The 25,171-nt window shown below is 45.0% G+C and overlaps 2 protein-coding genes across 6 annotated transcripts; one reads left to right on the forward strand and one right to left on the reverse strand.

Annotated features, from left to right (window-relative positions):
• The first annotated feature begins 140 nt into the window (after positions 1–140).
• On the forward strand, positions 141–10,396 carry LOC117413853 (MOB-like protein phocein). 3 transcript variants are annotated; one of them, XM_059032451.1, is made up of 9 exons: positions 141–296; positions 2,544–2,699; positions 7,625–7,687; positions 7,857–7,957; positions 8,283–8,325; positions 8,536–8,622; positions 8,821–8,900; positions 9,307–9,418; positions 9,839–10,396. In XM_059032451.1, the coding sequence occupies exons 1-9, from the start codon at positions 294–296 to the stop codon at positions 9,968–9,970; spliced, it is 777 nt and encodes a 258-aa protein (XP_058888434.1). In that variant the 5' UTR covers positions 141–293; the 3' UTR covers positions 9,971–10,396. The 3 variants fall into 3 exon arrangements, with proteins under 3 accessions (XP_058888434.1, XP_058888433.1, XP_033879113.1); XM_034023222.3 differs by lacking the exons at positions 141–296; positions 2,544–2,699 and adding an exon at positions 4,745–4,940; XM_059032450.1 differs by lacking the exons at positions 7,625–7,687; positions 7,857–7,957; positions 8,283–8,325; ... (2 more) ...; positions 9,307–9,418; positions 9,839–10,396 and adding exons at positions 3,027–3,116; positions 3,510–3,714.
• Positions 9,906–23,212, reverse strand: LOC117413830 (raftlin-2-like). 3 transcript variants are annotated; one of them, XM_059032449.1, is made up of 10 exons: positions 23,131–23,212; positions 20,768–21,115; positions 16,617–16,800; positions 15,990–16,101; positions 15,585–15,798; positions 14,571–14,804; positions 13,644–13,759; positions 12,616–12,719; positions 12,175–12,244; positions 9,906–11,916 (listed from the first exon to the last, which is right to left on the reverse strand). In XM_059032449.1, exons 2-10 carry the CDS (start codon positions 20,904–20,906, stop codon positions 11,725–11,727), a joined length of 1,365 nt encoding a protein of 454 aa, XP_058888432.1. In that variant the 5' UTR covers positions 20,907–21,115; positions 23,131–23,212; the 3' UTR covers positions 9,906–11,724. The 3 variants fall into 3 exon arrangements, with proteins under 3 accessions (XP_058888432.1, XP_033879077.3, XP_033879084.3); XM_034023186.3 differs by lacking the exon at positions 23,131–23,212 and adding an exon at positions 22,161–22,272; XM_034023193.3 differs by lacking the exons at positions 12,175–12,244; positions 23,131–23,212 and having other exon boundaries at positions 20,768–21,632.
• Between the last annotated feature and the right edge of the window lie 1,959 nt (positions 23,213–25,171).

The raw sequence follows: 25,171 nt of genomic DNA on the forward strand, positions 1-25,171 counted from the left end.
AAAATAAACGTTTTGAAAACGTGAGTTTGCCTTGTGTTTTAATGGTTCACCAATTTACACTTGTACGTTCGTGTACATCATTGATTTGAAAGGGGGGGGGGGGTAGAAATACTGGAAAATTCGAGAATGCAATTGCAACATTTGAGCTGGGTTGAAGGTCGCGCATGCGTGCTTTACTCCAGCCCAGACTGCTTTTCACGTGGAGCGCTGATCCTCCGTGTGTCAGTCAGTTTCACGCACAGACGCGAGCAACGGACCGCTTGATCCACGCACTTTGACAAAGAAACAGAACTATGGTAGGAAAAGTCTATTTAAAAACCCGTCTCGTAAATAACAAAACATCGCGTAGACTGCGTGTTCGCTTGTAATTATGCTGGGTTGCTATCTGCCTCTGTTGTAGTGAGATAGTCATGTTTTTTGCCAAGACGCACGCACATTGTGGCGCAGTGGAGTCTAGCAGTTTCTACCCCTCTGTGTGTGTGCAAGGTTACTGTATGAAATGGTTATTAAGTAACGATTCGCCTACATTTGCATGCAGCGATTTGATGCATCGTATATCTGTATCGTCCCGCCGCACAGAGGAATATCACCTCAGTACTGGAAGAACGTTGACATGTTAGCTGCGGTAGTTTAGTATATTTACTGGCTCGATTGATGAACCGGTATTGCATCTCATTCAGCAGACAGACACCTGGGACTGGGGTTCAAGGTCAATATTAATATCAGGGGTGTATCCACAACTGACTCGAGTGACATTTTAAATAATTATCACAGGGACCTCTGTAACCGAAGTGAGTTCATTTTCTGGGGGGGCGTTCGGGTTCAATATTTGCTATACAAATTTTAAATAAATGGATGATATCTGTCAATCATCTCGTGTTACATTTTTGGTTGTTAGCTACTTTTGTAGTCTTGCTGCAAGGATATGCATGGCACAGAGATTATATTATTATAACCACAGGCACATAGAGAATAAATACATTGTATGTGTAATTATATGTATATATATAATGTATGTGTATGTATATATACCGGTATGTAGCAGGCGCTCAGTTTATCCATAGGACTGAACTACTGGAATGCTTAAACTTGATGCAACCAACAATGTAATTGCTAAACTGAACACTCTGGTGAAGCGGGCTTTGTACAGAACAAAAGTATTCGACCCATGTGTCTAACCTTTACGTTCATGTTATATTTTGTAACGTTGTTCACAGTACACACGTACACTACCCGATGAGAGCAGCACGTCTGTCCTGATTTGTGTGCAGTAGGGAGACACGGTTTCTGTTGGACCAGCGTTACTTTCATATCCGGGCCGGCTCCTCAGTCCCCGGCGTGCAGCACGCTGTTTTTACACAGTCGTTTGCAGTGGGGCGGATCTTTTTCAGAAAATATGCTCTAATGCTGTTATCTCTTTTTAAAGTTGTGCAAAACTCGCAATTCGATGGTATCTTTTTTAAGATTATTCTAATTTATGATATGCATTATGCATTTAGAGCAAAACTTGAATTTTTAAATGTTTTTTTGAAAATCAATACACCTATTTAATCAATATGCGCGTGTTACTGTTACCTATATATGAACATTGCACAGATAGAGCTAATTAATAGTAATTAACATTACTATGTGAATTGTACAATAATACTTTTTACAGGCAACTATCAAGGCTGAAGTGTATTAAACAATTGTTTTATAAGCATATTTGAATTATTTTAATAGAATTAATATTTTTAGGAGTTGAAACTATGCGTGTTTTGTGGTTTTCTGGAGTGTCGGACTGTTCACCGGGGAATGAGGGAAGCACGCTGGTCTCCATAATGGGACAGATTCTATTCTTTCACGTTACTAAAATACATTGAATTACAGTTTAACATAGGTAATTAATAATTAACTGATTTCTTCGCCCCCTTTGTAACAGAGTGCAACATTGAAACTGAGAGACGACCTTGAGGTGCCCTTACCACAAGGGCACGCACACAAATCCCAGCTGTATTTATCCAGTCACTGAGACGGGGACGAGGGGCATGGGTCTCATTCTCGAGAACGACCTCATCTGTTCAGCAGAGGCTTCATTCACATTCAGAGGCGTGCTTTTCATTTAAGATATTGCCCAATAAGTCACATGTATGAGATGTGGTGGGCTTGCTTTCTTAGATAAGAAACCCAGCCTCATGCAAAATCCATTTATCACCAGCAGGGGGCTCTGCTGTTCTTACAGCCCTACAGCAGTATCGGTCTAAAAGATTTCTCAGCTGCGATTGAATGATTTTTTGTTGTCCAGTTTATTTCAGTTAATGTGATGCATCTCAAGCCCATGAATCTGTCGAACAGATAGCTGGTGGTTCCATCACATTCAGAATACAGAGTAGCCTGTCTAAAATAGATAATGCTTCTCAGCTTATTGAATTCACAAGGAGCTCAGCGAGGGGACCCTGTCTGATTGTCTCCTGTCTGTAACACATATAATGCATCTCAGCTTATTGAATTCACAAGATTATCAGCGAGGGGACCCTGTCTGATTGTCTCCTGTCTGTTTGCAGGCCTTCAGGAAGTTTCTGCCCTTGTTCGACCGTGTGCTGGTGGAGCGCTTTGCCGCAGAGACCGTCACCAAGGGAGGCATCATGCTGCCGGAGAAGTCCCAGGGCAAAGTGCTGCAGGCTACCGTGCTGGCAGTGGGACCAGGAAACAGGACAAAGGTGCGACTGAGAGGGGAGGGGAATTTCAGGACACGTGTGTTGGGGGTAGGACAGGGAGCTCGGATCAAATTAATGTTTCAAATACTGTAGTGCCGCCTTCAGTTTACTAACTGGAAAGTGTGTGTGTCACACCTTTGAGAGCTACCTGTGTTTGAACTCCAGCACACGTTGTGATTAATCCTCTACTCCACCCGCCATTAACAGACTAGCCGGAATGTTAAATATCCCCTCTTAGCATTCTGATTCGTTGCTTGAGTTGTGCAGTAGAAAGGAGGTTTGTTTCTACCCTCATGTCTGACCCACCCTTCTCGCTGTCCCCTCTCCCAGGCAGGTGATTTGCAGCCGGTCAGTGTGAAGGCGGGGGACAGGGTCTTGCTGCCGGAGTATGGAGGCACTAAAGTCACCCTGGATGACAAGGTGGGTACAGAGACACGGTGAAGCTGCTGAGCGCTGCCCCTCCTTTACACCAGAGGAAACAAGCACCACTTGTTGTTTTTTATTCTATGGTTATATTTATCTGTATATCCCTAATTAAGTTTAAAACAATCAAATTATTTCAGCTCATGAGAATAGGGACCAGTCCTAATGTTACACATGCTAGATTTCAGCTCACGAGAGTAGGGACCAGTCCTAATGTTACACATGCTAGATTTCAGCTCACGAGAGTAGGGACCAGTCCTAATGTTACACATGCTAGATTTCAGCTCACGAGAGTAGGGACCAGTCCTAATGTTACACATGCCAGGTAAGGGACATGTCTCTTTAGGTTTGGTTGTTCTGTTCTTGCTGATTGTCTTGTTTCCTGTGCAGGAATACTTCCTGTTCAGAGATGGCGATATCCTGGGGAAGTACCTGGAGTGAAGCCTGTAGCCCTGCCCCCTCAAGCCCTGCCCCCTGTCCATTCCACATGAGCAGAGCCCTGGAAGAAGGCCTTGTCTGTCTGATAGTTGTTCTTTTTCATCACCTGTAAATATGGATTTTGTTTTGGTACAATAAAGTGGCCTATTCGACCTGGCCCTGTGGCTGTTTCTGTCAGTCTGATTATTGTTTGTATTTTTCTTTTTTGTAGAATCCTTCAATAAAAAATAGATTAAAAGGAGGGAGATTTGGCAGACATTTTTGTTTTTGTGTGCAGCAGATACTGGCAGAGGGAGGCTGTGCTGGACTTCATTCTGTCTGAGCACTGTGCTGTTCCAGTGACTGCCATCCCCTCCCTCTGCAAGCTGGTTCATTCAGGTCTCAGTGTAGAGAATGGATAGTAAAGCACTGTGCTGTTCCAGTGATACCCTCCCCTCCCTCTGCAAGCTGGTGGAGAATGGGTAGTACAGCATTCTCAGGGCAGGGTGCGTGAGCACACGGCACAGCTCAAAACAGGCCAAGACATCCCAAGTGCTGGGGGTCAGTGATCCACGTTTTTAATTAACAAAACTACACTTTGGGTTTCTGTTTACCTGTTCAGGTCTTGAGTCAGTGGTACAGTTAAACTTCATTAACTTCAGCGTTCCTCATTGTAATCCTTGTTTGTTATAAATAAGCAACATATTAAGTGCCAGCAGGCTTTTATCATGGTTAGCTGTGCTTGCTACACTTTTAAAACATCTGTTACACATTTGAGCAGCTGGAATAACTCTGTACTCCTGTCCCAGTCCTAGCGAGGGTTGGCCACCTGTCCCTGTTTTACCTGTGTCCTGGGAATTCAATATGCTGACAAGTCAGGATACAATATTATATTACATTTACTATTGGATGAATATAGGATTTCTAAAGAGTTTTAACAACTTGTTCAACTAAATAATCTATTTAATTAAATATGAAGAATTTAAAGGTGATCCGAAATCCTTTATAAAGAAACACAAATATCTACTGATATACCAATGTGCCTTTACCAAGTAATGGACAGTATAACAGAAGTAAAATAATTGTGTTATTATAAATGACCTTGACAATGGCATATCCTTGCACGGTGTCACACATGTGCGGCGAATTATTTCAATGGCACGTAGGGTCTGGCGTGGTTTATTCCTGTTGTAAAGTGAAACCCACACTCCAGTCTGCAGTGCTTAGCTCCACCAAGCGGTGATCAGCAGCTGTGCACGGCACTGCACTGCCTCCTTCGGGCACCCCTTGCGGTGAGAAGCGGGGACTCAGCGCATCGCCGGCTTCATCCGGGACCCTGGCGAGATGGTCATGGCGGAGGGGACTGCTGTGCTGAGGAGAAATCGGCCGGGCACGAAGGCTCAGGTGAGGACAGAGACCCCGAATTACACCCCGCACCCCCGGGAAACTGGTCTGAACCCAAGGGCAACGGGTTTCACCAAAAACACGCCGGGTCTGCGCTCAGGGTGTGAAGATTTATTAGGAAGTTACTGTGAATACCTCCGAGGCAGGCTGGGTCGGGCCCTCTTTCAGGAAACTCGCACTGTTTAATTGCGACTGGCTGGGGCATAAAATAACAAATCTACAACAACGCATTTTCACAGATTTATTAAGCAGCGGCGTTTAAATCCGCGTTTCTCTGTCGGTGAATATTTGGCTTGTATTAGTGCGGCGTTGTGTGCTGTATTTGTATTCAGCCCTCAGTGTAAACACAGCAAATGTTTTAATATCTGCTATGTTCCTATCGATTTTACACCTCAGCTGCTTCTTCGCAGTGTCTGTTTTTTGTATTTAGAATGTATTATTATTATTATTATTATTATTATTATTTATTTCGATGTATCGAATACTGAAGGGAGTACTCTTAGCGAATCGCTCCCTGACCAGTTTATTTACAATATATATATATATATATATATATATATATATATATATATATATATATATATATATATAATGTTTTTGTTTATTGTGCTTTTACTATACTGTATATAATGCAATTACGACATGAAAACAACTTCGCTGCATTTAACACCGGTGCGTTTTTTTAAATTTTAGACTAAAATAAATGCGCATACCTTTCCGCTTGATTGGCTAAGTACTGCAGTAGAGTGAGACAGTTTAAGTCCCCGAAGCTATAAAATAGGAGGCACTTTTTTACACAGAGAATTGTGAGGGTCTGGAACCAACTCCCCAGTAATGTTGTTGAAGCTGAAACCCTGGGATCCTTCAAGAAGCTGCTTGATGAGATTCTGGGATCAATAAGCTACTAACAACCAAACGAGCAAGATGGGCTGAATGGCCTCCTCTCGTTTGTAAACTTTCTTATGTTCTAATGTTATTGCACTAGCCACATCAATCTGGCTAAACCTGTTTCGGAGCTGATTTTCGTGTCTGCTCTTGTTTGTCTGTTTTGCAAGAAGGTTTATTAACACGATCGGTGTACAGCGCCTCTTAATCCTGCAATAACCCCCTGGATCGAACTAAAGACCATTTAACGTAACCGGTGTCGCGCAGGTTTAAAATAATGACTATATGATTGAGATTTGCTTTACAGAGCTGTGTTCTATTCTTCACCATCGCACAGAGAGAGAGGCTATGCTGGAATTGTGAGCACTGCACCGTTGCTTGCAGAGTATAATATACATTTTCAAAAACGAGAAATGAATATATTAGCACATATGAATAATCAGAAAATGAACGAAGGCTCCGCATTTAGTTTGAAGAGCTCACCTCCCACACAGACAGTTTATGCCCCGATTCAAAGCGAATAAATTAGAGATGTGGGCGCTGTGTGTTTGTACAGGCGGCTTTTGGCCCCATTTAAGAGAACTATAAATCTTGTCTTGCTGTGAGTGAATAAGTATTTATAATAACAGTATGGCTTCATATAGCCCATGTGTCACTTGTAAATCATATACATTTGCTTGATACCTCAATTTGATGTTCCAGTGCCTTGATTTTATAAAGTAAAATCCCAACTATTTGTACATTTCTGCAGATTATACTACCAGTAGGATTATTACTGGTGGTAAGGCAGCCAGTAGCTGCACAAAATGACATTTTAGTATAACTAATTATTCTTTATCTAGTCTAATACAATCTAAATATTTATCATTCTTCAGCCCTGATGTCAAGCTACTGGCAGAAGTCTTTATCCGTGTCGAATTTGTACTGCTAGTAAATTGTGTACTGGCTCTAGTCACTGTTGTATTTATGCTAGGGAAGGGGGAGGTTCATGTGAGGGAGGAGTTTACTGTACTGTACGTTTAACACAGGTGTGATTGGAACATTGACCTGTATAGGGTGAAGTACACCAAGGTATTGGCTACAGGCAGCTTCACCCAGGAGTGTTTAAAGATATAGATACACTCCAAATATTACTTAGCAGGGATGGAAATAAGATTCCCTGTGCGTAGTAGTTTGAGTTTAATAAGACACACCTGAGCTTGCTACCTATACACTGTATAATCAAGCTCATTGTAAAACCTGGAATGGGCGAAAATGCTGTGCAATAGCAGTCTTATTGTCATCCCTGCTTAACTCTATCATTTTATGGCTTTTCTCATTATAAAGCTTGTAATAAAACTTACTGTTTAGCTGCATATTTCTGTTGTGTTGTCAATAAAAAAATAAAAAAAACTACAGTGGCTACACTGAGACTGCTTCAAAATAAATCATAAGTATTTTATCCTAGCCCACAGCGTGACTGTTGAAAGCTCCCTCCAGTTGTCCCAGTTGTTCTCTCAGTGTGAGTGAGTGAGTGTTTCATACAGTAAGCTGATCGGGGGGAGGTGTTTCCTCACAGCCTGACAGGGAATGGGATAAATTCACGAGCAGCCACTGAAGCAGCTGAGGCGTCACTCGCACACCCTCTCTCATCTCATATCTCACTGTCCCAGTCATTCAGGGGCTGTCAGACATACCTCATAAACACTCCATTCAGTGCCTGAACTGGACACTGCGGGGATCAGATATTTCTTGAAACTGCAGACCCTTACTCTGCTGTAGACTCTGTGCCATACTAACTACTGCCTGTGTCCCTGCAGGACTTCTATAACTGGCCTGATGAATCCTTCGAGGAGATGGACAGCACTCTAGCTGTGCAGCAGGTAAGAGGGGCTCGTGTTTCTTCTATGTGTGTGTCCCCAGAGGTAAAGCAATAACATGCATTTAAAATGATCTGGCTGTTTGCTTTCTTGTAGACTTGTGGGTATTTGTTAGTCTATGTGTATTGTGTTGAGCGCCCTCTTCACTCTCTCTCTTCTCTCTCTGTCTCAGTACATCCAGCAGAATATCCGCACGGACTGCTCCAACATCGACAAGATCCTCGAGCCACCAGAGGGGCAGGACGAGGGTGTCTGGAAATACGAGCACCTCAGGTACTCGCTGTCTACTCACACACACACACACACTCAGGTACTCGCTGTCTACTCACACACACTCAGGTACTCGCTATCTACACAAACACACTCGGGTACATGCCATCTACACACACTCACACAGCTACTCCCTACATACACACATACAGTGGTGCTCCTCCAGCATATCACCATCACACACACACAGTTCCTTTCACCATGGCCTATTTGAGTTCTCCGGATTTGTGACGTGATGAGGCAGCACTCTGTCAATGAGCTGCTGAGGTGAGAGAGGGCCCTGCTGCTCTGTGCTATGTGTCTGACTCTTTCTGCTCCTCCCTTTCAGACAGTTCTGCCTGGAGCTCAATGGACTGGCTGTCAAGCTGCAGGTAACACACACTCTCTCTGTGTCTCTCGGTCTGTCTGTCTGTCTCTCTCTCTGTCTTTTCTCTCACATTGTGCTGTCAGCTCTGTGTGTTGTTTATTTCAATGTTCTTGCTTAGTCAGCAGTGTGTGTGTGGGGGGGAGGTGGGAGAGGGTTGTTAAGGTTGTGTGGTGGTGTGGGTTCTGTATTGAGCCGCTCTCATTGTCTCTCACAGAGTGAGTGTCACCCCGACACCTGCACACAGATGACAGCCACAGAGCAGTGGATCTTCCTGTGCGCCGCCCACAAAACCCCCAAAGAGGTGAGTCTTTCTATATCCCTGCTGTATCCCCCACACCCTAAAACTCCCTTCATACAACACTTACCCCTAATCCTTATCCTTACCCCCTCTGTACACGCCACTATAACCCTACCCCCACTCCACACAACACCCTCTATACACTCCAGTATCCGCTAACCCACACCCCACACACCCCTGACCCAGTGCTTTGTGTTGCAGTGCCCAGCCATCGACTACACCAGACACACGCTGGATGGAGCCGCCTGCCTTTTAAACAGCAACAAATACTTCCCCAGCAGGTAAGCGTTGCACACTGATATACCCCCTCTCACACCAGGGCAAAATGCACAGCAGTCCGATGGGTAGTGTGAGCTGAGGGACTATCTGAGCTAAAAAGACACTGTCAGACCGTTGCTGCGTTTACATGGGACAGGGAATCCAACCTTTTTGTAACTGATTCTTTAGATGTTACCCTGCTCATTTGTCTAACAGTGTGTTTCTGTATCATTCACAATGCAGCGTGTGCTAAGAGCTTGAGGTCTTGTTGTCCTGCAAGGCTCCTCAGGCTTCAGGCTTGCTTTCTGTTTTTCGAATAGTTCTGAAGATCATTGCTGCAGACACTGCCCCTGTTGTATTTCAGCTGGGTATGCCAGGCTTCGAGGAAATGTTTCTTGAAGGAAGCTCACTGTCACTGTCTCTCCCCAGGGTCAGCATTAAGGAGTCGTCTGTAGCGAAGCTGGGCTCAGTGTGTCGCAGGATCTATAGAATATTCTCACACGCCTATTTCCACCACCGGCAGATATTCGACAAGTATGAGGTGAGCTGGCAGTCCTCAGGACAGGACAGTGACTAGAGTACAAGAGTAGTGTGTGTTTGGGACCAACAAAAAATCGCCAGCTTTTAATGCATCTTGTTATAGTTTGTAATGGTAGTCAAACAAAATAAAACATTTTAGCTTCTAGTTTAAGATCTCGTCACATATAACCAGGCTGCAGGAAGTAGTGATCTCCCTGTGTTACTTGTTACTTGTTCATTGTTTAAAAACATCACTTCCATGTACTTGCCAGAAAAAAGTTGCTTGGTGTTAAATGGGCTTTGTAGTTTTCTCATTTTATCTTAGTCTAGTTTTACCTGGGTAAAAACTGATAAATGCACTCTACTCGGGGACCCAGACTCGGCTCTGTATTTGTAAAGGCTGAGTGGCTGAGCCTCCCTGAGTTTGTCATTCTCATTCCAGAACGAGACGTTTCTGTGCCACCGCTTCACACGGTTTGTGATGAAGTACAATCTCATGTCAAAGGACAACCTGATCGTGCCCATCCTGGAGGAGGAGGTACAGAACGCTGCTTCAGGGGAGAGCGAGGCGTGACCCGCAGCCACGACAGGAAACAAGCAAACACACCAACGAACGACTCGTTCTATACATCCAAAACAATGTCCCGCTCTTCTGTACAAAACAATGTCCCGCTCTTTTTCTTTCACCTGTTTCAATCGTGTAGCCACACTGTTGCTTCTTCGTTTAGCATTTTGTACCTTTTTGTGTCTTTAGCTCTTTAAACAGGTTAAGTTATTATTGGCAAGCTGTGTAAAAGCCACCAGCATGGCCTTCATGGTTTTTAAATGGACTACATTTTCTGTTATTATTATTATTCTTATTATTATTTTTATTATTTCTATATCTGTTAATAAAAAATGAATTAGTTGCCCAAAACAGAGTCCTATCTGGAATGTAAATGTAACGGACTTGGCCGTACTGACTGAAGGATACAGATAATAACACTGATGGAAACATTAACCACAATGTTTGGTCTGATTCATTTACAGTTTGTTACAAGGTACTGTGCAGTGTGGGTTTGAGGAGTCTGGTGTCTTTGAGAGTGTAGCACTGCAAGTATTTTCAGTATCCAGATTACTTTATTATAAACCACAGTTAAATCAGAGATTAATAATATTCAACACTGATAATTTCCACATTTCCTACCATGCCATATCTCTGGGTGGACAGTTACCTGTTGGTGCATTCGTTCTGAATAAAATCATCTTATTTTAATATGCAGAGGTTTATTCAAAAATTGACATCAGAACAGAAACAACTTCTGAATACAAAATATTATTGATACAAGCTCCCAAAAGTTTCAATAGTTTTGTATTATTGTAATTGAAATCCTGTTAATAATGTGAAAAGGAAGAGATGAAGCTAATAGACGAGGTCTCCTCTACGCTCCAGGGAGAAACGTACCATTCTCTGTGGACGTCGGAATCAGTAAGCGACCATTCCGAGTCATTTCTCAATTATTCAGTGGTAGCGGCGGGACTTTATTGTCCAGAATAAAAGCAAACTAACAGACCCAGCAGGTGTTCAGACAAATAGAGTGCAGCTGCACAACATTGAGGGGAAATCCAGAAAGTCAACCGGGAAGGCTGCAGTTAGAACAAAGGTCCACCAGGTGGCATTAGGTGTTTGAAGTTCTGCGTCCAATTAGAGACGAAAGAAAAACACCGCCACCACCTTAAACCAGGACTCAAACCCCCTCTTTAAAAAGGCAGACCGCCTCTTCCTCATCCTCTCAAACCCGTGTTTTTGAAAATGCTTTATATACATCCTACATCCTGCCGTGTGACTCACATCCTGTCTTTTGTCATGAAGGGGAGAAGCTATTTTAGCCACGACAATGTCTTCTGAAAACGCCTTAAGCACATCAACACATACAGTGTAATCAGTCCTGCCCAGTCTAGTACTACATGGGCAATATCAGCAGGTTCGCTCCCCTGCGGGCCTCACATGAAGGGGACGGGAGAAGGTACTGGGGGGTCTTGAGAGGAACGGTCTGGTGTCGCAGGTTGGAGATATCCAGTATATCCCAAAGGGGCTCCTCAAACAGCACCAGCCCCTCCAGATCCAGGTCTGTTTGCACCAGACCACTCCCCTAGCAGGGCTGCAGGCAGCTGGGCAAGGATGTGTATGGACTGGTTCCTGGTTCTCCCCCTTTGTAAAGCTGTCCTTTATATACTGCAGAGAAAGCGCTAAGGTCCTGGCTCTCATTTATCCTATAAAGTCAATCTCTAATGCGTCAGAGTCGACAGTACCTACGGCTGCAGCAGCCCCAATGCAATGCTGATGCCTCACATGCAGGTGACCTCTGCAGCCCCCTCCTCCTGCTCAAAGCCCCCCTCCTCCAGGTCTCTCAGCGCGCTGGGGTACCCCCCGAACCTTGGGAACCCCCCTGTGAGGTCATCACGCCTGGCCCCGCCCACCCCGCGGCTCGCCGTGTGCACGCTGACATCATCACTTCGTGGGGAGCGAGGGGCACGCTTCTGTAACAATATACAACTTAATATACAATATACATACTTATAAAATGAAGACAAACATTTTTACCAAAAGTCTGATGACATGAAATGCATTGAAGAAGACTATTGTATGATTGAGTGATTGAAGCTGTGGACAGGAATGAAAAGGCAGGAGCTACACAAACAGACTGATCTGACACTGCAGAGCACCAGGGTCACTGTGAAATCCAATCAGTGTTATCTGGAGGGTGGGTGTTCATGTAGAAGGGGGCAGGGTCTCACCTCGGATGGGGCGGGGTCTCGCACGGCTCTCTGCAGGAACACCACCTGCTTGGTGGCCAGGTTTCCCTCGCTGCCAAAAACACAAACAAACTGAAAACCTAGAACACGACTAGCAGCTTTCTTTATGTTTCATTTCTCAACATTTTATCAAGTGCGGAGGGTCATTTTCAGAGATGAGGACGGGGTACCTGGCATGGGAGATGATGGGGGAGGGGAGAGAGGGGTACCTGGCATGGCAGATGATAGGGGTGGGGAGGAGAGAGGAGGGGAGAGAGGGGTACCTGGCATGGGAGATGATGGGGGTGGGGAGGAGAGAGAGGCGAGAGGGGGGTACCTGGCATGGGAGATGATGGGGGTGGGGAGGAGAGAGAGGCGAGAGGGGGGTACCTGGCATGGGAGATGATGGGGGTGGGGAGGAGAGAGGAGGGGAGAGGGGGGTACCTGTCATGGCGGATTAGGGGGGTAGCGAGCACACAGGTCAGCAGCCAACCAAACTCTGCCAGGGTGTGAACCAGGGGTCCGTAATCTGTCTTGACATCAGAGCCCTGCGAGAGAAGGAGAGGGGGACAGAGAGGACACAGCATTACCACCGGATCACTGTAAGATACATTCAGAACCTAACTGGGAAACCAAGACACAAGTGGACATGGGTAGAAAGGGTTAAACTGAACTGCACCGTGTCTCAAATTAGGGACGAAGATTAGAAATATTTTGTGCAGTGCTAGAGACACAGAACTCCTCTCCCTCTCGCCTGGCGTGACCAGATTTTCAAAGCTCAAAACCGGGACACAGTGTTAAATAATCGATAAGACTAATTAAACCATTTAAATATAGACTGTTTAATAGTTATTTAAATAGCCACCCTGTCACTCTTAGTACTATTATTATCTTTTTTTTTTTTTTTTAAGAAGCGAGCTAATTTCAGTACTCTCCTAGGTGTATAATTTGTGGCTAATATTATTGTGTTATATACGTATTGCTACTGTTTTAATACTACTACTACTAATACATTAAATAATTAAGTAGATCATCGTTAAAAATACATTTACTTTTTGGCATTTTTCTTTCTTTTTTTACTCACTGCATCAGGATGGCTCTATTCAATGACGTTGTTGATGTGGTTTAACCTGGTGGATTTGGATGCTTGCACCCTCTCGCTGCTCTGCCTAGTGCCTGGGCTAAATCCTGGGAGAACTGAACAGCTATGAAATTAGCGTATTACACATAATTGTAGACTCATATTGAATATAAACTAAATGAAAACGCATGGCACACTGAGGAATAAGAACATATGTCTATGTTAATCACTTTATTAAAATAATGGTCTTGATTACCCTAGTACTGTACCTTTTTAACACAAATGTTTTCAATGCAGGTGACATAAACTAAGTTATATAGGAAGCGGTTGTAAGATAAAGGCACTTTGATGGAAAACCGGGACGTCTGGTCACCCTATTCTCTCCCCTCACCTCGATGACAGTCCACTGCTCCACTATGATGGTGTCGTTGCCTGTAGGGGGCGCTGTGGAGGCCCCTCGCTCCTCATACACAAACCGACCCTCCAGAGACCTGGGCACTGGCTCTCCTGTAAGGAGAAAGATAACGCTGAAGTGTGTGTGTGTGTGTCTGTCTGTCTTATTGTGTGTGTTTGCCTTTGTGAAAGTGTGCTACCCATGTTAAACCTTAATGGTTATTTTGTATATTTTATCGTGCTTCTCCCATGCTTTCATTACACATTCATACAGTTTCTTACATGCACTTTCTAATGTTTTACTACACCAGCGTTTATAAGAACACAGAGGAGGGAGATGGGATAGAGACGGAGGGAGAAACACATGCAACTACACAGTATTGTCCTTCTTTCCTCCTCTCCTCTCGTCCTGTTTCCTGCCCTAGGGGCCAGGCTGCCCTGTCATACATACTTTTACATACTGAAATCATCAGCTGGGTTATAAATAGGCCTCATCAAGAAGCTTTTAGCCATCTGGTGTTGTTGACAAACCGAGGCTGTGATTATGAACATCGGCTCCTTCTGGGGTGCATGAGGAGGCGCTATACAAAAACGACCATCGTAAAAACCAGCGCAGAACTTCCTTCCAGGTGATATAGAGGCTCACGCGGGCTGGTACACTGTAGAAACTTCACTGTATTGCTTGCATGCTATACTCAGCATTCAACCAAAACTCAGCTCAACAGTTTTCACATTTTCATTGACACACTGTATAATAGCAATAACATCCTCCTCATCAGAGCCCCCCAGTTCTGGGTCCACACAGTGCATAGTATCTGAGGCTGGTTCATTATCTTCTCTGTGCTTTACTACACTGTGCTGGACTTTACCAGGGGTACCAAAGCAGTACATTTTGAGAACACAGCAGCAATGTAGGTATGATTACCTTTGGGTGTCTCCCAGTACACAAAGGAATCCACCAATGACCAGCCCTTCTTGTAGTAGGCGGTAGTGAGCTCCAGCCAATCAGCTTCCACAGTGCTGATGGCCTGCCCCTTACGTGTCACCTTCACGGAGAGCGCCCCCTGGTGGTAGGTCCAAGACGGTGCGTCCTCATCCCGTGCCAGCCAGGCAGGGTAGGCAGAGTCCCAGGAGTGGAACAGGGCAAACAGCTTGGTCTCTGCAGGGCAGGGAGATGAGGGGAGAGGTTACATCACACAGTCCTGGGCTTGCCAGGGCTCTGGTGCTGATCCCTTACCCTGGACCTGCAGCCAATTCAGCCCCCTTCAAGGCTCACACCATAAATTTACAATCGTATTCACAGCGATTGCAAAGCAGGCATTTTAAATGTCTCTCTCTCTTCCCCCACTTACTTTCTTCTCTCCATCGCTCCCCTGTCTCCCTTGTGCCCCCTCCCGACTCACTCCCTCTCTCCCCTCTCTCCCCCTCGCTCCCTCTCTCTCCTCTCTCCCCCCTCACTCCCTCTCCCTCTCACTCCTCTCTCACCCCTCGCTCCCTCTCTCCTCTCTCCCCCTCGCTCCCTCTCTCCTCTCTCCCCCTCGCTCCCTCTCTCCCTCGCTCCTTCTCCTCTCTCCCCCTCACTCCCTCTCTCCTCTCTCCCCCTCGCTCCCTCTCTCCTCTCTCCCCCTTGCTTCCTCTCTCCTCGCTCCCCCTCTCTCTCCCTTTCTCTCAGCCATGCTCACAAAGCTCCTCTGTGCAGAGTGTTACTCCCAGCAGCCCTGTTATTTTTTGCCCATGACGTCGAGAGGTTTTCTTATTTCTTGTTTGAAGAATGTAGCAGCGTCTGGTCTGAGCGCCTGAATTCACTTCCTGTGTTCACAGCTGAGGTTGGTGTTTGTGCAAAAAGAGACGGGACTCCCATTTAACTCTCGACCCTCCAACAACAAACACAGAAACACACTGACACAGACTCAGTAAGACTCAACACACACACACTCACCCTCCCTGCGATGTGAGGGTTGGGGGCTGCTCCCCCCCTCGTTGAAGCCTCCGTACTCAAGGCGTGTTTCGTCCTCGATGCCACTCTCACAGGACAGTCCGCTGGGGGACCCCCGGCTGCAGAGACCCCCTCCGTTGCAGCTCCGCAGCGTACCCCCTCCCTGCTGCGGTACAAAGCCCAGGAATCGCAGCCCTCGCTGGGCACAGACGTTCACCTGGCAGGGGGAGAAAGGCTGTGAGCCTCACCATCACACACAGTCAAAGAAGGAGCAGGCAGGTTTTACCCTTTTAATCACAATTTTTAATCCATTTACATGACATCTCAGACTCCAGTTAAACAGAGCTGGTGCACACTTGGAGCAGTGGGGGGCTTGAACCCCTGTTTTGAGGTGACGGGGTTACCTACCTTGTCCAGCAGGCCCCTCACCACGTCGCTGCTCAGCGTGTCTCCAGGCTGCAGCCACTCCTCCACCAGCAGTCGGGGGGTGCTGTGGCCTGCTGGGCTGGCATGCTTGGAGCTGCAGCACAGGGGAGAGAGGCAGGGCACCACACACTGAACACTGAGAGCACAGGGAAGAGCAGGTACACTCACACACACTCACACAAACATGCAAACACACACACTCACAATCACAATCACAATCACACAAACACACTCACAATGTTGGGACATGAAACTCACGCTCACCCTGCTTGGGTTTCCGAACTACCTTCAATTCCATTACTGAAACGATCTGGAGCCAGGAGTTTGATGTTAAATAATTTGACCCTTACAGCTGTTAGTGTCCACTTCATTCAGCCATGGCTTTAAACACTCAATCACAAGACATTCTGTAGCAGTACTAATAGAAGGAGCAGTATTGGAAGCAGAAGTTATGATCCTAGCACAACATTGTCACTGTTGTCTATCTCTTCTCACTGTGTAATTATCTGGAAATCTTAGGGGTGGTAAAAAAAATACACCATAAACCAGCAGAGCCCTGACAGAGCGTGTCGTAGTGCAGCGCACCATCTCCATGGCGACGCGCCTCACCTGGGTTGGGGGCGGGCCAGCACGGCACGGTACAGCAGGCTGATTGGCAGCTGCTGTCTCCGCCCCACGGACAGGACGATTGGGTGGAAGGTGGTCAGGACAAACCCCTTCCTGTAGTACTGCTCCAACTCACTGGGGAGATCCTGCAGGGAGCCGATTCGGAGCACAGCCGGGTTTGAGGAGCCTGCACCAGGAAGAGACAGAGAGGGGGGGAGGCAGAGACAGTTATACTGGAAGAGACAGTTATACTGGAAGAGACAGAGAGAGGGAGAGGAAGAGACAGAGAGAGGGAGAGGCAGAGACAGTTATACTGGAAGAGACAGAGAGAGGGAGAGGCAGAGACAGGGGGAGAGGGAGAGACAGTTACACTGGAAGAGACAGAGAGACAGACTCTGTAACCAGTGTGACAGTGGAGAGACTGAACCCAGGACACATTTCATACTCCACCGTACAAGAGAAATCTGAGAAAAAAAACTTAAATGGTCAATATTTCTGTGGCAATACTTGTATGACTTGTCATAAGCTGAGAGTGAGAGAAAGAGATTAAGAGAGGGAGAGAGGGCCAGAAGCAGACTGTCTATCTGCTGAGAGGTCCAGGGTTGTTTTAAACAGGGGGTGTTGCTCAAGTTCAGCCTGCCACCCCCTCCCCTCCCCTCCTCTCCCCTCCCCTCCTCTCCTCTCCCCTCCTCTCCCCTCCCCTCCTCCTCTCCCCTCCCCTCCCCACCCCGCCCCCTTCCCTGCTCCTGCCTGCATGATTAATGTTCCGTCTGTGTCCTCCCAGCACAGGCTCCCGGTTTTGTTCCTGCTTCCTGTCCCCATAATGGAGCCGTTGTTTTAAACACATCACTGGAGCCCTGCCACCAGTGAGGGAGAGGAGAGTCAGAGCTGGGGCTGGACGCAAGCAGCCAGGGGCATTTTTAGCCACAAAGTGACTCATTAAAGTGTGGTTAGTTAGTTGTCATCGTCAACAGCGGGGTTGTTTTTGTTTTTGAGTCTTTTTAGGAATTGCTGAGGGGCTGCTGAATTCTTCTCTGCAGGTTTCAGACCCTCCCTGAGCAGCTCCGCTCTGTGAAAGAATGGGCTGGAGGGGTGTGTGTGCGAGTGCTCCTTCATACTGCTAATGGGGGCAAACAAAAGTGTCCACAAGCTAACAAAACTTGACTGGCTTATGAGGACTTGTAATGTGTAAATATTACTTGCACATAAAAAGAAATTCAATTCCCTGTGCTTTACCATGCTTTCACTGTGCTTTATTACACTTTGCTAAGCTTTTACCTTTATAAGGGAAAACGCAGTGAAACCTTGAACAACGATGCTCTAAATATAAGAACACTCAAAAAGTGTGTGTAAGAGAGCCCCCCCACTCCCCTCTTCCCCACACAGAGAGCTCTCTGTTCCCTGGGGGCACAGGCCCAAGAGACGGGGGGAGGGGGGGGGGGGGGGATACAAGAGGGAAGCACTGAAGTTAAAAGAACACAATAACCCCCCTCCTTCTAATCAGATCCACATAAACCAGCTCTCCTTAACGACCTCTCTCTCTGTGCCTGCCCGCCCCCTTCGTTTTAGAGATTTTCCTCTGTTACTGAGGGGCCAACACTGTAACATGCTAGATTTTCAGTATAATAATGAGCTCCTCCTTCAAAGCAGCTTGATGCAAAGTCCAGCTACACATAAAGACAAGACTTTTAAATCAATGTGATTAACCCTTATTACCATTACTAGCATGATCACTGGTGTCCAGTCTCTTTGTGGTGGAGATCGTTCTGGTTCTGGCTTGGGCAGACCTTGCCCAGCACACTCTGTAGCTTTATGAATCTTGGACTGCTCTTCCTGGTACACGAGCACTTCCTGTGTCAGACTCGTTAGCTCACATGGTCTGCCAGACCACTTCGACACAGGAAGTGATAAGGGCACCAGAAAGAAGGATGTGGTGTAGACTTTGTTTTTGCTTCAGTGAGGTGATGAACAATCGGCACACCCGCAATCAGAGTAGAAAAACAAGGAGAGAAGACAGAGAGATCTTCAGCACAAGAGCAGAGAACATATAGAGATCTTCAGCACAAGAGCAGAGAACACAGAGAGATCTTCAGCACAAGAGCAGAGAACACAGAGAGATCTTCAGCACAAGAGCAGAGAACACAGAGAGATCTTCAGCACAAGAGCAGAGAACACAGAGAGATCTTCAGCACAAGAGCAGAGAACACAGAGAGATCTTCAGCACAAGAGCAGAGAACAGAGAGATCTTCAGCACAAGAGGAGCAGAGAACACAGAGAGATCTTCAGCACAAGAGGAGCAGAGAACACAGATCTTCAGCACAAGTGGCCAGTAAAAATAAGGGATTTCGATTCGTGAAGGAGAATCCCAGAGAACGCTGGAGAACGGATAGCTTGACATTCAACAACGAGACTGAATCAGAGAATCTGTGTGAGCTGCTTATAATCAACCAACCTCAGATCCACTAGCCAGACACTGCCAGGTCATTGAGCCCCTTCCTCCTTGCAGTTCATCCAGAACTTTAATCACAGAGAAGTGTGTTGTGTTGTGAGTTGGGGTCTGTCCTCTCTCCTAACCTGAGCCTCAAACTTCCTATCTCGACTGATGGGTTTTACAGTGAAAGCAGTGAGGTGATGAGAGCAGTGGGCAGCCCGCACAGGTCACATTGCTGGTGTAACTGCGGGTTTAATTACGTTATCATACCTCAAGCTGCACTGCACAAGCCACCCGCAGTGCTCACCGTGTCTAACAAGAGCACTGCCTGGTCTGGGCTGTGTGCTATACAGGGGGCGAGGCCGAGTTAAGAACCAGCTACAGGGCCTCTCATGGTACATGGGGCTAGAGGAAGGGAAACAGAGGAGGAGGGATGGGATGGCAGAGAGTGGCAGAAAAAGGAAATGGAGTGAGAGAGAGAGGAAGATAAATAAAAGAGAGAAGTTATGAAAGTTCACACTCCTCAGCTAACCCTTCACCGAACACACAAAATATCAGAGCTGCTGAGTTCAAAACACTTCAACCAAGAGTGAAGAGTGCAATGCATAGCAGCACTGGTATGAACACGGTGCCCAGCATCCCTGTGCTGATGGGTCTGTCGATCCTATTACACAGATTGATCATCAGGTCAGTGCTCTGACATGCAATTTGACAAATCTATGTGCTCATGGAATGACAACATGGAATGACAGCAATCCTGTGTTTATATTAGTGACAGCACAAGGGCTGGCATTCGGAGACCCCTCCCTCAGTCCTGCTTTAGGAGCAGTTCAGTCCCCATGTTGAATAATCAATCGGCACATTTATTTATGTAATTGTTTATTTAAAGCGGTCTAGCTCCAGGCCTCCATGGCTGCACGCGTCATCAACAGCCTTCAATGTATCGCCAGGCTGCACTGTACACTGAAGGAGAGTGCATCTAGCTATGCCACCAGCACTCTATTAATAAGACAAGTGTCAGAACTGGACCGTCATTAGAATAAGTCGACAATGGATTTAGTGTTGTTTTGTTTTGTGAAGGAGTGTGTGTGTGTGTGTGTGTGTGTGTGTGTGTGGCCTGCCAAATTTCCCCTTTTTTTGTATGGGGGTCTCCTTCTGTTTGAATTTGACCTAATTCTGTCCCGCTTGTGAAGCAGTAGGCCAGCGAGCTTAATCACAGCATTTTAATAAGCCGTACATCCCGTAGTTACTATAACATATCCATGACATTCTCTGTTGTCATTTCGAATGTTATAACGAGCCTTACTGTTTAAAATAAAATATGTTTTAAAACGCATTGAAACGGGTTCATAATTCTAACACAATAACGGTTGAACAGGGATGAAGTAAAAGAAACAACATATCCTACATCAAACGAAGAAAATGAATACAGTGGTAGTGGTTATGTATAATAAAAATAAAACCTTTAAAAAATCTAAAAAATAAAAAAAAACTGAAAATATAGCAACATCTTCCAGATTATTATTATTATTATTATTATTATTATTATTATTACACTTACTACTACTACTACTACTACTAATAATAATAATAATAATAATAATAATAATAATAATAATAATAATAATGACAGAATTCAACATTATTATTATTATTATTATTATTATTATTATTATTATTATTATTATTATTATTATTGTTTTTTTAATAAAATGAACATTACCTTCCAGTGTGAAATCCAGCATTGTGTACTCGTACACAGTGTCGGTCTTGGTCTCGACTTGCGGTCTCTTCAGTGTGGAGTAAATCTTCCCGGGGCTGCTATCCTCCGGATCCTCCAGCTTCCTCAGCCCGCACCCCATCGCTTCGGGACTAGGGGATGAGCCTGGGGTCCCCGGTCCCACACACACACTCACCAAACTGTTTGCGAGTCCCGACCCGAGTCACACACACAGCCACACGGCGCAGAGAGCGGTCCCGGTGGCTAACGGCCTCTGCTCTCCATCAGTGTGGATGGATAGTACTATATCACCGGTCACACGAAAGCCTCTTCCCCACTGTGCATCGAGTTCTTTTCCAAAATAAATAAATACATACAAAATAAATAAATACTGTGTTGTATCTTCTTGCCACTTCAAGCGACAGAACAAAAAAACAACACCCTTCCTTAAAAAAATTATAAAAATTCCTCCCAGAAAAATCTCACTTCCTCAAAAAATGTGTTTTGCTTATTTTTCTTTTTTTTTTTCTTCAGTAAAGTAACAGAGAACGCTTTGCGTCCGCCCAAACTTTTCTGACAATGCTCATCTTCCCCGCTGCTAGCTGCTAACTAAGCCCGTATTTGGGATGAGAATCTCACCACAGAGCACAGCAAAGCAGTCTGTCTGTCTGTCGGAGGGGGGAGAACACGAGAAAGGGGACGGGGCCAGACCGACCAGTCCTGAGTGCAGTTTTATGTTTTACAGAACTGGGAGGCTGTGTGAGAATTTGGCCGCACAGACTAAACTAGAAAGTGTCAAACGATTTCCAGAGAGGAAGTCTAATCCTCTCAGAGGAAACGGGACTTGGTCTGTCAGTGGAGTGGTTCACGAAGCTGCTAGTATTATTATTATTATTTATTTCTTAGCAGACGCCCTTATCCAGGGCGGCTTACAATTGTTACAAGATATCACATTATTTTTACATACAATTACATTATTTTTTACATACAATTACCCTTTCATACAGTTGGGTTTTTACTGGAGCAATCTAGGTAAAGTACCTTGCTAAAGGGTACAACAGCAGTGACCCCCACCTGGGATTGAACCCACGACCCTCCGGTCAAGAGTCCAGAGCCCTAACCACTACTCCACACTGCTACTAATAAATAAAATGCAAAATACAATAAAATGGATGGGACTGAAACTAGTTCCGCAATAATAGTTACAATATGTATAATGTAAACTTTTATAATATGTATTAAACCCCCAAATATAAACTTACTATCCCTCATCTCCCAAATGGAAATAATTTGATCTAATACTAATCTTTTTTTTTTTTTTGGATTGCGATAGTTTTATTGACTATTTTGTAATTATGTAATATGTTTTGGTTTTATTGCTGTGCTCATGCCTCACCGCGAAACTCGCCGTTCTACCACGATCTCACTCGAAAAGACTTTCAAACACAGCAACAGAACCACCCCGCGTCTCCAGACTGCCTGCCCTGTACTCCAACTGCATTCCTCGCGTCTGACGCCATGAGTTACCGCACGTTGCCTGCTTTTACAGCTGGGAGGGGTCGACACGGTAGGAGTTGTATTCATAAAGGGTGTGGCAGTCCAGTACATTTACTGTGCTTTATAACTTGTCATAAAATTGAACTTTTAATACAGTGATATGTAATTTTAACACCAGTTTTATTAAATGTATGGTAATCAGTGCAAAGCTCCCTTGGTTAGGCCATGCTGAAAGTAAACTATACCAGTATTTGGTAAAGAAAACAATGCTGATCAACCTATGACCCATCAGAACAGATTATTTTACAGCACTGAGGAGTCACCTCTCTGCGGTCTGCGTGGATACCTAGATAACCAGGTCCAAAGAAAGCCAGCTGTGACTTATCCCTGCAAGGTATACACAGATCAAACAAACCCCTAAGCCAAGGACACTAACGCTTCAGCTAGTGCCTTACCCAGTCCTGAGGAAGCCTGAACAGTGTTTTTAAAGAAGGGTTGTTGTGAGCTGCTTTACTGCAATAACCCAGGGTCTGAAGGGGCCCAGGCAAGGTGTGGAGGGGAGCTGGCACTTCCACAGTACTTCAGTCTGCTTCTGTTTAACAGCTAATGAAGACTCACTGGACACAAATGCAGCGAACATGGAACACGTGGAAGTCAGTGCAGCAGAGGTCACCCATGAAGAGTATCCAGACAGGCCATATTCAAACACTGTTCTGCTTGCTTTCAATGTAATCCCTGTGTGTATCACACAAGCAGGTCTATTTTAATGATCTCACCGCAACTGTATAAATGCCTCCGTCATCAGCCTTTCCCCCATGCATTTTATTTACATTTTTTAGTAGTTAACAAGAGGGTAAAAAAAAAATCACCTGGCTGATGGGCAAAACCAGCAAGATTCAGACGTGTGTGCTGTCTTCATGTTGTTAGCTGGCATGTGCGTCAGTGGGGTCTGTTATCAATGATAAAAGGCAGTGGTTAGCCCCAGTCCTGCTGACAGCGTAGTAACTGATACACTCTTATTGATTTTACAACTGATGGTGCTGACATGGCACAGCTGAAAACCTCACAAATCTCTTGAGGTCGAAATATATACCGTTGTGCATTTAACTTCTAAAGGACTACTTATAGCTCATATTTGACAGCTGAAAGCATGCCTTTTTATTCTACTTGTGTAAACCACAGATGCTCTTTTCGTGTTCAGGTTAGTGTCAGTAAGTTTCAAAGCTTCTTAAATAAAACCACACAGCCAATATAGAGAGATTTGTGTAAAATCACAACTGTTTATTCTTCATACACAAACCTACTGCTGCAAATACAAACATAAACCTTTTAACTAAAACACAGTGCTACTAAACTTAAAACGGCTTTCTTTGTGTTTTTAAATATACTAAAGAACTATTTACTCGCACCGGCTCATTCAATCCAGACTGACGGACAGACCTTAAACCTATCATCAGACAGGCATGATTCAGACAGGGCAGTCCGATTGGAAAGGTTCAGCGTGAACGTTTCAGACTTCTGATGCAACAGCCCTGCCAGGTTATTCAGGTAAGCAAAGACAGGTACAAAATAAACCCCTGATCAGCTATCTATGCTGGCTCTCCCGAGCTGGTGAAGCAGACACCTGTGTGATTCACATTGCAATGCCTGGCAGTGCTGAGGCTGTGCAGGCGTGACTCTTCAGCTGGCTGCATCAGTCAACCCGCCTGCTCCACTTTACTATGGAAGCCTGGCTCAACACTGCAAAGCTGATGCTGCAGATGACTCTGTCAGCCTCCTGCCCTGCGGACTGGAGCTGCTGACAACTGTGAAGAGGCGAGACAGGGCAGTAGAAAGTTTTCACTGGCTCTGAACACTGGTGGGAAAAGTGTTCAGGAATCTGTATTAAAAGCACCTGTGATGTGCTTTAACGTTTCTATTCATAAGACTGCACATGCCTGTCCTTTGGTAGCGCTTCCCTTAAGCTCAGGGTTAAACTTCCATAACATCTACAGATGCAGGTTGCGTTTGCATTGTCAATGCCAGGCACAGTGTGAGGGACGCACAGTCCCACACACTAAGAGCCTGATCAGTCTGGTTGAATGCACTTATGCTAGCCAACTTTTTACAATAGTGATACATCCTGGCAGTTGGTTTGAAGTTTTGTGTTTGTGTAAGAAACTGTGGGAATGAACCCATCAGCTCCACCCTGTCAGTACTCAAACCTACTTGTTAATGCCCTGCTAAAGGCAAGCTGGCTTGCAGTGGGGCAAGGGAGTGAGACAAACTACACCCTTTAAATACTCCCAGCGAATGATCCTGCTAAAGGTACACTACAGACTGGACCACTCAGACAAACAAGGCTGAAAAGCGCAAAAACATTTTGAAACAGCTTGAACTTTTCCTGCTGAAGTACTATATTTACTAAGACCTGCAAAATAAGTTACAGTTTATTTTTTTATATTAATGTTGATTTAAACATTCAGACACAGCTGCAAAAAACCTGACATCACATGAAATACAAAACAACAACCGTTCACCAAATATCAGCAGTCTTTCACATCTCAAATGTAAAAACAAAGCTTTCACATCTCAAACGTAAAAAACAAAACTTTCACATCTCAAACGTAAAAACAAAACTTTCACATCTCAAACGTAAAAAACAAAACTTTCACATCTCAAACGTAAAAACAAAACTTTCACATCTCAAACGTAAAAACAAAACTTTCACATCTCAAACGTAAAAAACAAAACTTTCACATCTCAAACGTAAAAAACAAAACTTTCACATCTCAAACGTAAAAAACAAAACTTTCACATCTCAAACGTAAAAAACAAAACTTTCACATCTCAAACGTAAAAAACAAAACTTTCACATCTCAAACGTAAAAACAAAGCTTTCACATCTCAAACGTAAAAAACAAAACTTTC

This window comes from Acipenser ruthenus, chromosome 10 (assembly GCF_902713425.1).
Source record: "Acipenser ruthenus chromosome 10, fAciRut3.2 maternal haplotype, whole genome shotgun sequence".
NCBI classification, from domain to species: domain Eukaryota; kingdom Metazoa; phylum Chordata; class Actinopteri; order Acipenseriformes; family Acipenseridae; genus Acipenser; species Acipenser ruthenus.

What these genes read in the sequence shown, in the direction of transcription:
- LOC117413853 (XM_059032451.1), top strand. An exon ending in GACTGGCTGTCAAGCTGCAG is followed by an intron (nt 8,326 to 8,535) that starts GTAACACACACT and finishes TGTCTCTCACAG; the next exon opens with AGTGAGTGTCACCCCGACAC. An exon ending in AGATATTCGACAAGTATGAG is followed by an intron (nt 9,419 to 9,838) that starts GTGAGCTGGCAG and finishes TTCTCATTCCAG; the next exon opens with AACGAGACGTTTCTGTGCCA.
- LOC117413830 (XM_059032449.1), bottom strand. Translation starts at nt 20,906, where the DNA reads ATGGGGTGCGGGCTGAGGAAGCTGGAGGATCCGGAGGATAGCAGCCCC. An exon ending in GCTGGATTTCACACTGGAAG is followed by an intron (nt 16,801 to 20,767) that starts GTAATGTTCATT and finishes TTCCTGGTGCAG; the next exon opens with GCTCCTCAAACCCGGCTGTG. An exon ending in ACCCTCACATCGCAGGGAGG is followed by an intron (nt 14,805 to 15,584) that starts GTGAGTGTGTGT and finishes CCTGCCCTGCAG; the next exon opens with AGACCAAGCTGTTTGCCCTG.